Source organism: Aplidium turbinatum, chromosome 4 (genome assembly GCF_918807975.1).
Source record: "Aplidium turbinatum chromosome 4, kaAplTurb1.1, whole genome shotgun sequence".
Classification (NCBI taxonomy): domain Eukaryota; kingdom Metazoa; phylum Chordata; class Ascidiacea; order Aplousobranchia; family Polyclinidae; genus Aplidium; species Aplidium turbinatum.
In genome coordinates this window covers 13,713,169-13,730,016 of record NC_137475.1, presented here as the reverse complement: position 1 = coordinate 13,730,016, position 16,848 = coordinate 13,713,169, and the positions used below count along the sequence as shown (strand labels likewise).

The following is a 16,848-nucleotide window of genomic DNA, read 5'->3' as shown; positions in this document are numbered from 1 at the left end:
TTGCGTAGCCATTTAGGTAAATGCTCTGAAACAGCAATGGAAACTGCCCCAGTGATTATAACACTGGTCTACACAAAATTTCAGGTTTGGGTTTTGACAACCTATTTTAGCTACTTTTGGGGCGCTGAATCCGAAAATGAACTCAGATTTTCTCTATCACATCACGTTTTTGAGATATGAAATACATCCCTAATTTTTGAAAAAAATCAATTTTTGCCCCCCCTCTGTTGTCAAAACAAGGAATTCTGATGCAATAAACACTGTTTTACCTGCAATAATCTAGCTTTAATGAACAAACAAGCATTTTATATTATATTCACACAAATTTGCGTTGTCTTTATTAAAATTTTATGCCTTGGAATAAAAAATAGGCATGCAAAAGAGCAACCATAATAACATCAAACGCTACATTATGCTGACGAACATGTCGATAGGTCAGTGACAAGGTATTTTCTGAATTATAGCCTACAGTTCACACAATATGCACATAGACATTCCAATGGAGTGCAGAAATTCTGAAGACACACACAGAAATAGCAAATCGCCAAAATAAAGATTGACTCAAAGGGACTTGGGCAGGGCGAGTTCAGAAACAGTCAAAAAAAGAGCTTTCATAAATATGAACTCTTCACTTATAAGCTTAAAAAAGCTCTTTTGAGGGACTTTCTTTTATGAGCAGCATCTGGAATTTCTCTTTTAAAACTACAACAATAGTCGGCCATCATGACGATCCCACCGACCTTGACAACGTTCCTGCATAATTTTAATATCCTGGTGGAAACGTTCACCCTGTTCTTCACTAATTTTCTCAAGGTTTTCTGGAAACTCATCCGCATGGCTTTTCAAATAGTGAACTTTGATGCTCATCCTGCATCTCAAATCTTCAAAACTAAGCAGTAGCTCCCTTAAAAGATCTTTATAATTTTCTGCTTTTCTGTTTCCCAAAAAATTTCTCACAACAGCACCGAAAGCATTCCAAGCTCTAGCCTCGAATGGCAACATTGATTTTACAAAATTTTCATCCTTTAACAATTGCCTGATTTGTGGTCCATTGAAAATCCCAGCTCTTTTTTTCTCTTCACTGAGACCAGGAAAAGCATAACATATATACTTAAAACACTCTCCTTCAAGATCCAAAGCTTTTACATATTGTTTCATTAGACCAAATTTAATGTGAAGAGGAGGCAAGAGGATCTTTTTGATATCAACTAACTGATCACGTATGACATTTTTGTTTCCAGGTGTCAAGGTGAGCCTTGGAGGCCACTCTTCTTTGTTCCAGTGCTGATCCTTGGCCCTGCTGTCCCAGCAGCATAGGAAACATGGGTATTTTGTGTAGCCACTTTGTTGCCCCAGCAAAAAGTTCACTATTTTTAAATCTACACAGATGAGCCAACCATGCTCATGGTACTTTAACTTTTCAAGAAAGGTTTTGATGTCCTGATACTCTTCTTTCATTGTCACCGAATGTCCTATCGGAATAGAACCGTACACGTTACCATTGTGAAGTAGAACACACTTCAAACTTCGTTTGGAGCTATCAATGAAAAGTCTCCATTCGTCTGCATCATACTGTGGTAATCCCATTTCTAGAAGAAGCCCTTTTATATTGTTGCAATAAACGAAATTGGGGCCCTTGTTTAAAAAGTTGGCTCTTTTTTGGCCCTTTTTGAACGTGCAGTTGGCTCCTTGCCAAATTTACATCTGGTAACCCTGCTGCACAGAGATAGCAGCTGACCCACAGATAACGCCTGAGAAGCCAAGACAGAGAGTTCAAGCCAGCATGGAAAAACTCAACGCTACCAACCTCCACTATGTCCTATTACGATTATTATCATAACAGGAATTTTTTTTATTTTAAAGGAAATCTGAACCAATTTATGAATTTAGTGTAAAAATATCTCTATGTTTGAAAGTTTATAGCTGTCAGAAAATAATTATATTTGACATTTTACTGCACTAAAAAGGGTAAAAATTGGTCAATTTCATTAATAATGGCAACGATAAAAAGAAAACTTGATGTGATAGAGAAAATCTGAGTTCATTTTCGGATTCAGCGCCCCAAAGTTAGCCAAAAGCAGTTGTCAAAACCCAAACCTGAAAAAAAAAGTTGAAATTTGTAGACCAGTGTAATCGATGCTTCTTCACCATCTCCAACTTCATCTGAAAGTCAGAAGCAACCTGGTAGTTCAACATCAGCACAGTCGAATCCATCCGCACAACCAAAAAAGATGAAATTAATGGAACAGTTGCCCATGACCGATTTTTCAATTAAAACCACACCACAACAAAAAACATCATTGGACAGGAAGGTAGCTAAATTCTTTTATGCCAACAACATTGCCTTCAATATAGCCAGTAGCAACCATTTTTTAGAAATGATAACAGAATTACGGCCAGGATATGCTCCTCCAAGTCGGTTTGACCTGTCAGGACCTCTACTAAACGACACAGCTGCTGAAGTGGAAAATAAAATTAAGGAAGAGTTGGTCCAAGACTACGTGTCAATGACACTTTTACAAGATGGTTGGTCAAATGTGAGAAATGACCCAATTATTGCAACTAGCGTCCACACTGGTACTCATTCCTTTTTGCTGAAGGCAATAGACTGTGAAGCCAATAAGAAGACAGCTGAGTTTTGTGCTGAAAACGCCCTATCGGTGATTAACGAATGTGAAGAAAAGTTTAGCAAAAAAATCTTTGCTATTTGCACTGATAACGAAAATAAAATGGTAAAAATGCTGAAATTCTCGTGCAAACGATCCCATCTCTGCTCACGTATGGATGTTCTGCCCATTATATCAACCTCTTGGAAAACGAATTGACTCCAAAAACTGTTTTAAAGCAAGTTGTAGAGGTTAAAAAGTTCTTTCGAAACCATCATCAACCGCATGGATGGCTCAAAGGAAAAGGGGGACTGATGCCTCAAATTCCTAACTGCACAAGATGGAACTCGCAAAAAGACTGTGTTGGTACGTTCATCAAAAATCATCATATCTACCTTGAAATCGCAAATGAACAAAATACAGTAATCCCTAACAACATAACTAAGATTTTAGAAAATCTTTTTATATTACGAGAGTCGACCCACCTCCTCCGACAACTGAAAGAGGTTGGAAGAGTGTTAGATTTGCTTCAAGCTGATAGCACTAGCATTGGTCATGCCGTGGAGCTGTGGTTAGATTTACTTGAGCATGAAAGTTTGCAACCATACAAGGACGAAATAACCAGAAGAATGAACCAGGCTTTGCAACCATTCCACTTTGTAGCCAACATCATGGATGTGCGGTTTCGTGGAAGAAGGCTTCGAGAAGAAGACGAAGATGCAGCTGATAAATGGCTTATGGAGGAACATCCTGATTGGATTGGTTTAGTGATGGCCTTCAAAATCGATGACTTTGCACTTTATCCAAAAGCCTTATTTTGTGAGAGTGTCGTCAGTCAACTTAGCCCTGCCCAGTGGTGGAAGGTTATGGAAAAGCGCAGTCTAACCAAATCAAAAAAATTGCCAGATGGTTTTTGCTCATTTATGAGTCAACTAGCTTCATGCCCAGCTAGCTCTGCAGCAATTGAACGCACGTTTTCCGCATATGGTCTAGTTTGGTCTAAGCTGCGCAATAGATTAGGAACTGAAAAGGCGGAAAAGTTGGTGAAGGTCTACACATTCTACAGAGCTCGCACAGAGAAATAAGCTTGACTTGATTTGAGATACATTGCAAGATCTCTAATTTTGTACACAGACTAACTTTCTGATTTTGTTAAAAGTGAACTCTTTGCAGTTGCAGTCACCAATATGACAGAACCAAACACTGCAAATAGTCGAAGCAGCTGTATGCAAGAACCTTTTAGTTTGAGATCATGTTGGTCATTTAGTAAACTCTGTATTTTTTTCAGTTTTGTATATAGTGCAGGTGTCAATTTAAGAGTGATCTTGTGCATAAAACAACAAATGCCTGGTAAAACTAGAGAAACATTTTGCAAAGAAAAGTAATTATTCACTTGCGATAATCAGCCATTACATTTGGAGTACTCAAGAATTGGGTGCCAGTAGTTAAAGCTTTTTGTAAATTGACACTCTGATGTATATATTCATGTTTTTTTCTTGTTGCGTAGCATTTTAGTTTAAAAATCAGAAACAGCCCATTGACAGAATTATTACATAAAAGTTAAAAACATCCATTTAACAGTGAAGATTTATCAGGTTTTAGAATCCAGAATCTGTAATTGGTAAATTCTTTTCAAGAATAGCCACCTAAAATTGCATATCATATTAAACAGACTATAGTAGAGTAGCACTTTCACCAGTTTAACTATGAGGCCTTCTTGCATAAATGAGTTTTAGTGTAGTGCAAAGTGGCATTACTTGATTTTTGTGTGCTGTACAATATCCACTGCGTTTTCAGTTTCTCCTTTGAAATTTACTTTACAATCACATCCTTAAGTCCTAATTTTAAGTTTGCTAGGTGCCTTGTAGTGTTTTTGTTCATTTTTTAATTTTCTAATAAAAATTGGACAAAATATGATGCTTTGGGTTTTTTATGAGTTTTTTTGGGTCGGGTAAAATACCGACAACCCTGAATAAATCAGTCCTTTTTTACATCTATTCAACGTCTGAAGACGTTAAAGCAATTTAAAAAAGAACCAATTTGCTGCCTGGATTCTCATACTAACGGTGGTGGCTTATGTTATATTAAGACTATATTTTAACAATCTCAGTTGTTGACTCCTATTTTCACGACAATACTTCGGTAATATTTGAAACTGTTTTATGTAGATTGCTGACTTGAAAGAAATTCTGAGGAGCGTATCCTCGGCACAACTGCAAGCCATGCAGGACAAGTTGAAAGAAGTTTATCAGCACTTTGTATGGAACAGCCCCGCTCGTTCATACGACGCCTTCTACTCTGTCATGACGCAGTTGTGGCAACGCAGGCACGTTGTGAGGTACAAGTCGGTTCTCTCGCAATGATGGACTTTTTCGTGCAGTTGATGTTTAATCGACACGAAAATAACTGTATTTCCAAATGAAGAAGTGTTCTTGGACTAATTTTGATTGTTCGAATACGCACACTGTCAAACCCCATCACTTTACATTGATTCGGATTCACCCACACATTTTCACAATGTCTGCAAGAGTTAAATCAACGCAAAAATGACCTTTTTTGCTGTCTGGCTTGTTGAATGCGTTCACCGCCAAAGAACAAAATGTGTGTTGAAGAACAAAGAAGCAATGAACAGAGCGATTCATGGCTACACAAATGATTTCTTATCGCAAGAGGGGATGTTCTGTATCAGTTGGTCTCAGTGGCAACGCACTCCCTTAAAATAGTTATCAAGCTTGCACAACAGCAAGATTTGTAAGAGTGACCTGCGTGAAAATTTTGCCAAAGTACTGTTAAATGCACATATATAAGTTTTGGGTTTTTTCTCCTTGAATCAGTGCGTTTAAGGACACCCTTAAAGTTTCCCTCGGACTCCATGGGAGTTCGTTGACTCCATTATGGTAACCATTCTTCTGCACTAACAACCTCGTTAAAATAGTTGCAACGTCATATCTTTAAATGGAAGCTATTTTGTTTTGTAAACAGACCTTTATCCTTGCAATTGTGTCTCAACAACAAAGATACTTGTTAGATACAACAAAGATTATTGTAAGCTGCCACTTTTTCTTAGCTTTATTCTTTTTTTTTTGCATTACTGAATGAATGGCCTTCTTTTTACGACAGACTCAAACATATACACAAGTCTTCTAATATAGTTTGGAATGTCGCACATCCAAGCTCAAGTTATTGTTCAACTGTCTTCGAAACTTTTGTCAATACTGCTGTCAATACTTTGTCATTTTTGCTAGGATGCTTATCTTGCTGTTCGATCTATCCAATCACTGTAAAATATCGAACGTTAGTGGTGATACGTGTTTTTCAAAGATTTTACTTGAAACGTTTTTTCGAGTTACTTTGAGACGTAGTAACAACGTTCCTGTGTCGTTAAAATTTGACGTTGTAACGTACATTGCTCTGCTGCTGTGTTTCATTGAGCTGCTGTCCGTTCCGCCCCAAAGGGTAAAATATATTTTCAAGACAGATTTTGTTGCTACTTTATTGTTGTATTCGGAAATTCATGAAGTGTTTCTGCTCGTATTTTGATGTTGTGTTGATTTTTCGTTCAAATCCGGCGTTGCTAAACAAAATGATCAAATTAGTGAAGTGTTGCACGTTGCTTTTACAAATTGTAACGGGCAAAGTGTCGTAAGTAACCAACTCCAGAAGATTGTGTTTTAACTCATGGTTTCAAATACGTTTTGATATTGGCCCAGTCACCAAGTGTTCCAATAATATGCCGCAGTAACCTGAAAGAATAGAAGTGTTCTCATTAAGTTTTGATACGGTTTGAGAAAAAGTCTCTTATGTTAAAAATTATTATCTAGCCACATTTCAGGTCATTTTTATGGTGACTTGCACTCGATGAATTTCCCTGTTTGTAAATTTGCTAAGAAATTATTGTTTCACCTGCTTTGCAGTTAAGCTATTCTTACCGCGCTGATAAATTTTATTGAAAGCTTAAGCAGTTTTTGTTTCTTTTTGCATTTCTTTGATCTTCTTGCAATGTTTCAGTTTTAAAGTTGTTTCGTTAACCCCTGCTATTGATTCCAATGTTTCCATTTATGTACATGGACTGGGAAGGAATGGTTTCCCTTGCATACCTTCCCCTGCCCAATAGTGTAGGGATGGCTGCCTGGAGATACGGCATGATTTGTCAAGTTTTGCAGACGTTGAAGATATTGCCAATTATTGCTAATAGTCTAAATAAAATTTTCTAAAAACCCTTTTTCTTATCGTTCACTGCGTCCGTCACGTTACCTACCGCTACGTCATTGTCATGCAGTGATGATGAAACAAAAAGTTTGTTATTAGCAACAGAGGACAAATCTACAGAAGTGCGTAAAATGTGTCAAATAATGCGGTATCACCAGGTAGCCTTGGTGTAGGCAACTCCACTTTTACTGTGAGTAGGCTTTTGTTGCTGTGACGTTACCTTTCCGACAACCTAAGCAACTAGGGCATGAAGTGAACAACACACAAAGCATCTGATCAATTTATATGCGGCTTGTGTCTATTTCATAGTTTAATTGTTTCACTTTTTTTCATCAAGCAATTTCCTTGAAACATTGTGGTAACCACAGACAGCAAAATCTGTCAGTTTTGACATCTACAGACGTTGAATCAATGTAAAAATGACGGGTTTTGCTGTTTGTGGCAGTTGATTTTGGAGACTTTGTACTGCCGTATATTGATGATATCTTGCCTTGTTCTACTAGCCACACACCTTCAGGTAAACGATACTGAGAGTTAATTAACTATGTTTTCTTGACTTGCAAAAGTGAATTTGTTCAGTCATTAATATTAGGCGCCCCTTTATGTCACTACAGTCTGTCAGAACCCTCGCGGTCATTTTGACCAAAAATTTTTCAACCGGGTTTTGAGCATTTTTTTGTTTGAATATTGCGATCAAACAAGCCATACAACTGCTTTGATTTTTAAAGTCTATAGAATACAATAGCACCAGAACAAGAAGCCTTTAAATATAATTTGATTCATATGGCAATTGCGGTCATTTTGACAGATTGTCAGCAAAGTTAATCAGTCTTGCTGTCTTGGCAGAAAACCTATTGCAGATCAACTGAATTGTTATCTTATCGACTAATTGCATTGTTAACAACAACAACAAAAAAACTTCTCACACTCGCACCCATCTACTTAGATATTTTCATCATCAGTGATTCGACCTATTGGAATTCAGTCCATCAGGTTGATGTTAAATACCAGTTTGTTTGTGAAGGATCTAAAGAAAAGTTTCTTACGTTTGCTTGAAATGTCATAAAGTCAGGATAACGTGCAGTAGAAACGTATATTGTTGATAGGCTAGCAGTTGAAACATCAAAGTTTGCATTACCAGAATTCAACCCGCTCAAAATGACCGTTTAAGGCTTCTAGGATTGAAGTATTTCCTGTTGCAAACCACAAGCAATAACATGATTTGTAGAACGCCGCAGTAATGTTAAAAAAGCATTCTTGAATTTTCGGTTATAATTTTATGAGGAAAATGCTATTATTTGTTCAACTGTGTATACTGAGCAATATAGTGTGGGCAGTGCTAGCCATGTTCTAAGCTTATTTCACTGTGTTTCTTGCATACTCTATTTACTGTATTGTGTCATCGTACTAAAGCTAATATAGAGGCTAATTGTTTGCCACGCAAGTGTAATAAATGAGATAATAAGTACTTGCTGTCTTTACGTGACCAAGAGCAGCTGTCCCATTACAAAGAAATACTGTTAAGTCAAGTCATTGTGAAGTATTCTTCCACTTTGTATCGACTCAAATAAAGATTGGCTACGCTAAATCAGTCCTGTGGTTATATCATGGGATTGCAATGGGTTATAACTAGGGCGATTATTTTTTGACCTAAAAATTGAAGCTTTTGACAACTTTTGACGTTAAAAAACTTTTTTTGACAAATTTTGACGTATGAAGAACTCAAGTAGTTAAATAACGTATTATTGTACAAAAAGTCAAAATATATTGCAGTACAACGAGAGATGCTTTTCTACTTTTCTGGTAGGAACTGTCTTTCCTTCCGAAGTAGCTTGCCAAAAATGGAGAAAGAACGTTCAACAGCAGCAGTTGTTGCCTGGCAGCACTGAAGTTCATTGTATAGCCTACTGCCAGTAGCGGCGCCACGGGGTGGACTGGGGTGGACATGTCCACCCCACTCCTATTTAGGGTCAATTTTGTAATTCGTCGAGATCCGATGAGAAAACTTGGGGGTGTATGCAGGGGGTTAAGGGTGCCTAGTGACTGCGTCATAAATTAATTTCAAATTCTTACGTATGAATTACTTTTGCAGCATTGACATACGAAGAAATAAAGAATCTTCATTGTTATCGCTCTGTTGTATTGATTGATTGTAGGCTAGTCTAATTTTATCATTTTGAGGTGATGGCTTTTATCACAGCTGAGACATAAGCTTTGTAAGACCTAATAGGCAAAGGTTTTGATGGGGCCACCAACATGTCAGGAAAGGATGAAGGTGTACAGCAACACCTAGTTGCAGCGGGTGCCAAACTGTCGGTATATTTTCATTGTTTTGCACGCCGATTAAATCTTGTGCTTGGGCACAGTGTTGAAAACGTAGCGACAGTCAAAACAATTGGTAACATCTACCACTTCATGGACTGTTCTCCCAAGAGACATTTTTTTCTTTAAAGAGCATTTGAAAAAGGAGGGAATCACGTCTAGAAAAATTGCTTGCACTCGTTATCTGATAGGCTACTAGATGGTCTGCACGTTCAGATGATGTGGATGGGTTATTAATGTAGGCTATATCCAGCACTGCTGTCAATGTTCCAACAAATGTCAAACGAAGGTAATGGTGTAGCTACTGGTTTGTTGTTCCGCATCAAGCAAACTGAATTTGCTACTGCTAGTCTTATTCCTCATAAATGCTCTTCGCTAAGTAAACAGGCTTCAGATTATTTAAAAAGTGAAGAAATGGATCTCACCACTGGGGTTACTGCTATCAACGACTTGAAAAGAGCATTTGACTCACTGCGTTCAGAGGAAGATTTTAACAAATTGGTTTTCAACTCATCGCCGTTTGCGGATAGAAATCAAATTACTAGTGAGTCGTGAAGTCGCTACCCACCAAGCCATTTCCGAGATGGTCAGATATGATTGATAGGTTGCAACAGTCTTCCGTGGAGTGAATCTGAATCCATTACAGAAAAGTTAAGAAGAGATTTTTCTTTATCCTTTGACAGAATGCTAAATGAACTTAAAAAGCGTTACTCGGGTCAAGCATGTGAATTAATGTCAAATGCAACTGCATTTTATTTCACGCACATGTCTCCATCAAATTTGCCTAAAGTTGAATATTTAGTCAAATTCTATAATTTCGATGAAAATCAGGTTGGGCAGCAATGGGATCTTCTTTTCTTGAGGTCAGCTAATTGTCACAAGTGGAAACTAGAATTTAAAAAGCACCAAAGTGGATAGACCAAGACCGCGTGGTTGTGTTTGCCTTCACTTTTGAAATTGTGTAGACAAAACGATCTTAAATCATTTGTACAGCGAATTTTTTCAAATTATTGCTACTGTTGCTACTTTGCCCATGACTGTGGCATCTTGTGAACGTATCCACAGCAAAGTTAAGACAATAAATTATTATTATCTGCAACCTGCCATGTCATCACAAAGACTTGAACATCTGGTGCAGATCAGCAGTGAGCGAGACATTGCCGATAACACTGGTCCTCAAAAATTGGTGAAAGCTTTTAAATTGACCTGCGAGCGCAAAATAAAACTTTTGTGACAGTGATTCTTAACCTATGGCTATGGGTATTATTGGGTAATAGCCAGGTTTTTTTAAATTCTGTTTAAAGGGCCACCCAATAAATTTTTATGAGGCCGCCTATCATTGCAGCTCCATGACATAAAATAACGACATGCTTGCTAACATCAAGATCGTAGTCGGCAATTCTATGGACTGCAGAGGAAATGTATGGGAGCGTTTGGCCCCATTCTATTCTTTTATTCATAATTTAGAGTGCGCTCAATGTAAAACGAGCTTTTGCCCCTTTTCAATTTCCTTTTGTTCATTTTTCAATAAATTTCACAACCGAGCTGCAGTGAGTCACATCGCAATCGGTAATCTTAGTGACCATACTTTACGGTAGTATATTACCTCGAAATATTTTTGTCCACCCCACTCATTTTTGGCTGGCGCCGCCCCTGCCTACTGCTGATGACACACCTTCATGCTGACAATGTTGTCTACATCGCAGTTTTTCATCGCGCGCTTCTTGATATAAGAACCAATGTCCACGCAGTCTTGTTTCAGATTTGAGATATCGGCGCGAGCTTCTTTAATTGTGTAGTGGGAGCTCTTCATCTTTTTGATTAGCTGCGGTCGTGCTGGATATTGATCAGAGACTCTATAACTTTACAGTCATTCACCGCAGCTGCTTTTGCTCGCTTTACCAAACATCATCGCCTTGAAACGAACTGGCAATGTGACCCACTTCCACGAGGTTTTTGGCTTAGTATTCTACACTACAGCATTTAGCCACGTTCCCCAGCGAGTGAGCACTGGCTGTGGCGAACTGCCGATCATGTTGATCACTAAGTAGCCTAGACTGTAGAGCAGTGATTCCCAACCGCGGCTCTTAGAGCCGCATGCGGCTCCAAGCTAGCCTTCTTGCCGCTCTCATTGACCCCTGAAAATTCCACAAAAAATCTAATTATAATAATTAGGGCGATTACTTTTTGACTTGTCAAAATTATTTACTAAGTCAAAATTGTTAACAAACTGCATTGTCGTGGTGTCGTAGAGGTTGCACTGTCAGTGAACTTTTCATCTTACACCTTGTAGCCTACTTTATAGGCCTACTGTTGTGAATGGCCCATTGTCGGCTTATTGTGAATTATAAACCATTAAGTGAAATAATTAGGTTGATATGGTGTGGTGCTCAACACACCTCAAAACGTGTAAAATTTCTGGTAGGTCCTTTAAAACAGACTGAGAAAAGCAGTAAGTTATTGCCGCTATAAAACTGTGATAGGATAATCAGCCATTCGCTTAAGTTTTAGTATATTCAACCAAAAGCACTTGGGAAGAAAAGTATTTTCAAATTGAGGTAGACAACAAAGCGCATTGCCTTCTATGTCCTGTGGTCAGTGTTGGACGCGATAACTCATTTTTCAGTTAAGCGATAACGATAATCGATAAATGAAAAATGCCTAAAGCGATAACGATAAACGATAAATCAAAAAAAAGTTAAGCGATAAACGATAAATTATCGCCGATAATGTCCGATAACGATAATTTTTTTTTTCTTGATTAGCGCTGCCCCATCCCATGCAGCACGAACTGTTTTCATCAACATGACGAAAAATCGAACATAATATAGCCTACAGTAAAGGGACAAAACTTTTTGTAAGTTATGCATGAATAGAATCGCAACAGCGGCAGTAGGTATCGAATCTTCAACCTCTTGATCCAGAATCAAACCACTGAGGTAACCGCCGTGCTTATAATTATACCTTCAGATACCAGTTGGATGCTTTTATCAATTGAGTTACACTGCCGCATACGTGCAGTAGGCAAAATAATTAAATCAAATGAAAATACCATAAAAAATTCCAAACTTTGTAGGCTGTATCGCTTTCTGTTTACAGCAAAGTCAGCAATAATTGAAAAAATTCCAAAAAACGCAAAATGCTTGAAAATTTATCACTAATCTTAAGCGTTATTGGCAGTAAAAGTGTGCATACCGGGAAATCCATCAAGCTTGTCAAATTAGTCGTGTTTGTTTAAGAACAATAACATAATTATCGTACCGGTAATTTACAGATAATTTCAGATAATTTTTTTTTTGTTTTCTTTGTGAACACTATCATTAAAGCAATGGTAGAATGCTGAGTTGTTGAGATAAGAATTACAATATGAGGCACTGTATTAGTGGGAATAAAAATATTTGATTGAGGTAGGCTATGTCGCATAGGTAAATGAGAAAGGTTACTTACGCATTTGGTTATTATTTTTGGATTAAAGTTATATCGCCAAGCTAGAAAAAAATCGATCTTACAGTCTATAACCGATCTTGTGTTGTTATTGTGTGTGAATTTTGTCTTTTAAACTGAGTTTGTGACGTAACCGCACGTCTCAAGGCAAGTTCTTGCAATTTTAGTTAATCTACTCATCTAAAGATTTAATGCGCTTAAAACAGTAAGTTTCATGTTTTAACGAGAGAGATTTTATTTTTTTACGACAATTACTAAAAACTAACACTTCCAACGAAAAATGAAAACACAAGAATAAAATAGTTGATCGTGAGGTGGCGCGAAAGACCATGTTTCCGATGTACAGGCGGCCTCGTATTGCGACACTTTCACAAACCATTTGCCAATTTCTTTCGCTTCGCTTCAAAGGAATCTGTACCGCCTGTGCGCTTACATTTTAATTGTAAAATTCACTCGCGATTGCCGATTGCAGCAAAACAACAAGAGACTTGTTGCATGCATTTTATTGCATTGCAATTTGCAACTCTAAAAATTATTGTGTTGTCAGGACCGTCGCTGCAGGGGGGCGTGCCCCCTCCCCTGACAACGACCTGTGCACACACACTTCAGGCACTGAAGAAGAAGAGGTTTTAATTTTAGTTTCATTAACTAGGTGGCTAGTCAAAGTATTACTTTTCATGGCCTTTTCATTTGTGTGTTGATCCGAAATAAAATTTATCGGCGATTAATTATCGGCGATAATCAAATATTGCCTTTGGCGATAACGATAAACGATAACTGAAAAAATAATTGAGCGATAACGATAAGCGATAAAAATTTATCGCCGATAATTATCGCCGATAAATTATCGCCGATAATGCCCATCACTGCCTGTGGTGATAAGTAGTGTAAAATCTTTTAACATTGAGAGGCACTACAAAACTCATTGTACAAAATATGATTGCTACCAAGGAGAATCAAGGAAAAGAAAGTTGGAATCTCTTAAGTCGGCACGGAATAAGCAAACAAATATGTTCAAGGTTAGTAATAAATCTGAAGGAAAACGCAGCTTGCAGGTGGTGTTACAACACATTTCCCAACGCTATCTGACCATCGAACCAATGGATCATTTGAAGCATACAGCAGACTTAGCAGTAACTTGATTGATGAGTTCAACCGCCGCATTAACGGAATGAATTTATTTTTGCCAATGGTGAACATGTTTGCAAATCCTATTGCAGTTAATGTGGCCACTGCTTCTGATAATTTTCAATTGGAGTTGCTAGACATGCAGTCAGATATCGAGCTCAAACAATTATTTCAAAGTGAAGACCTACTTGAATTTTGGAGTCGATCGAGTTCCAGAGGGGAAGTATCCCAACTTGAAAACCAATGCCCAGAAAAACGCCTCTGTATTCGCATCAACTTACGTATGTGAAGCACTTTTCAGGAAAATGATCAGAATCAAAAATAAATATCGCAATCGGTTGACCGATGACCACCTCAAGCAGCTACTACATCCTCTGCATTTGTGCCTCGCTTTGACAAACTTGGCTCAAAGCCAATGCCAAGTTGGACATTAAATTGATTTGTGTTATTTTTCTTGTTAGTGTTGCTATTCGTTGGTACATGCTTTCATGCTTTAAAATTTTCGTTATAATTATTTGAATGTTTTCATGCGGCTCCATATGTACTCTGAAGTTTCAAATTCGGCTCCGACACCAAAAAAGGTTGGGAACCACTGCTGTAGAGTGTAGACGCGTATTATTTTTGGAATAGGCTAAGTTACTGCTTGCTGTTTGTTTGCAACGCAATCTTGTATGGCTTTTAAAAGATTGCATACAAAAATTATAAAAATTGATCAGATTCCATACTTCGAAGTTAAAAACTCTGTTGTGACAATTTTAAAACAAATTTGATTTTTTTTAATTTCATGTTTGAGTGAACCAGGGGTAAATACAAAAGCTTTCTATTTTTAAAAGGGCAAAACTTCAATGGTAGCCTACTGATCCAATTTTTCTCAAATTAGCAACGTTTTGCTTAGAAAACTAAGTTCTACAACTGCATAAAATTTCATGAAAACCCGTGACCATGTGTGACATGGCCTGGATGATATCACAAAGAATCACCCCTTAGACATTACTTGAATTTCAAACTGCTTGCAATGTGATAAATAATACCAAAGCTCATAAACTTATAACTAGGGCAAGTTTTTATTGCATTAAAATCATGAGAAATTTGCACTTAATTTTAACAAAAGTTGCATTTATGCACAAGTATTTTAAAATTATTAGGGTATGAGACACTCGAAAGATTCTGTTGTATAACCCAACAACTAAAGACTTGCAGGATGTCTGCTTTTTTCTTTCTTTTCTATACGCTATCGATCATGCATACATTTTTATGTTCTTGAGAATTGAAACCTACATCACAGAATTTCGCTGTCAGCTCCTGCAGAGCTGTCAAATTTAAACGACAGTGAGTTACTCAGGCGATCAATTTACATATAATGCCAAATATTTCTTTGTTATGCAAATCAAAGAGAATAGAACCATACAAGAAACAGTTTTATAGTATTTTTTTAAATCACACCTTTACATTTTGCGCAATACTTGATGAAAGTTGCATGTAAAATAGAAATAAGTTGAAATATAAAATTCCTACAAACAGCTTAAAACATCATACTACATAAACTATGCGTATTTAGGAAGCTGTAAAAAAAGTTGCAACAACTTGCCCTACTTATAACACAACTTTAATGCACTGCGTTTCATGAAATTAACGAATACTCCAAAAGTTTTAAAAAAAATCTGACACAGCTGTATTTAGGTAAGTTTGTGTCTGCCAGCATGGCCGGATTAAGGTTTTGATGGACCTGGGGCTATGTGGTATTCTGAGGCCTATATTTCATTCCCTTCATTGTACCAATCACAATTAAAATAAAATAGCAAAAATTATACCCGAAGTACAGTATTTAGGCTACTTATTAAACACATTCAAATGACATGTTTTCTGGATTTAGACAAAGCAAAGCTGTAACATTATCGGTGACTATTTTTTCCAAAATTTTGTTTTCAATGCAGAGTAGAGCTAAGGAATGCAATCTTTTCTGGCCCATGGATGAACGCAGTTGATTCTTTCAGCCTTTTAAGCACTGAAAATGAGCGCTCGCCTGAAAAATCTTAAATCATCAGACAAAGATATATTCTTAGTACAACAGATACGTCAGGAAATGCATACATCAACTCATTTTTATTGATGAATCCAAACATTTGAGTTTTTTGCTGCATTCGCTGCTAAAATGGTGTTGTTTTAGCAGTGCATAAAGATGAATCATTTTTTTAGGCAGCGATCTAGATCATCTGGATAATAGTGAAGCAATGTTTTAGCACTCTCTTCAACTTTACAGTTAGACATGGTGTTTAACTCCGCCAGAAACAAAAATCTTATTTGAAGACGATCGTATGCTGCAATTCGAGATTTCATACACAAAATAATTTGATCAATGTTTGGTAAATATGAGTCTACTTTGAATCTGCTCGATAGATCAAGTGATGTGTCTTTAGATCCACCTTCGCTATCCAAGCATACTTTTCTTCTCTTCTTTCTTAAAATTTTTTCAATCTAATGATGACAACCCTTTTCTTGAATTCTTGAATTGGGATCTTAATGTATGAACAAAGTCATGTAGACCCTGAAGCAAATTTGTTGCCTTATTCAAAGTAATTTTGCTATCCTGCAGCGCCCGACTGGTTTTATGAAACCGTTCCATTATGCACGACCATAACTCAATTAAAATAACGGTTTCAAGCTTTTCCATCCATATAAGTAGGTCTACATTATTTTGTGAGTGAGATGTCGTATTTATTTTGTAAGTGACGTTGATCTAACGTTTTTTTGAATATAAGTCTTTTCTCAATGGTTAGTAATATTTTTCTTTAATTGTTTTAAGGCCCTGAGAATGTCATTGGTACCGGGCCAAAAATTATTTCCGTTTGTACCGTTTGTTTGTATGCCACCTGCATAAGATAATTTTTCTTTGTTGCTGCCCTTGTACTATTTTGAGTTGCGCAGTCTTGCTTTAACAAAAAGAGATATTTAAAGTAGGCTATCGGGTCCAAATTATCTTCTCAACAACGCTGGATTCTTAGTGACCAGAGCTTGATTTTAGAAGACAAGTTACTCAGTATTTGCTGAACGTTTAAGAACACCGTGCAACAGCAATTGAGTAGCTTCGTGTGACACTACAAAATAACGATTTTACGTTGTAGAGCAGGCTAGGTCTCGC

At 37.2% G+C, this 16,848-nt stretch overlaps 1 protein-coding gene across 1 annotated transcript in view; it reads left to right on the top strand.

Annotated features, from left to right (window-relative positions):
• LOC145769445 (uncharacterized) overlaps nucleotides 1-8,833 on the top strand; it is a 28,857-nt gene extending 20,024 nt beyond the window's left edge. Inside the window, exon 12 of the mRNA XM_082581088.1 lies at nucleotides 4,775-8,833. Coding sequence (XP_082437214.1) covers nucleotides 4,775-4,969 — 195 coding nt within the window. The 3' untranslated portion in view covers nucleotides 4,970-8,833. The remainder of the gene's footprint in view (nucleotides 1-4,774) is intronic.
• The last annotated feature ends 8,015 nt before the right edge of the window (nucleotides 8,834-16,848 follow it).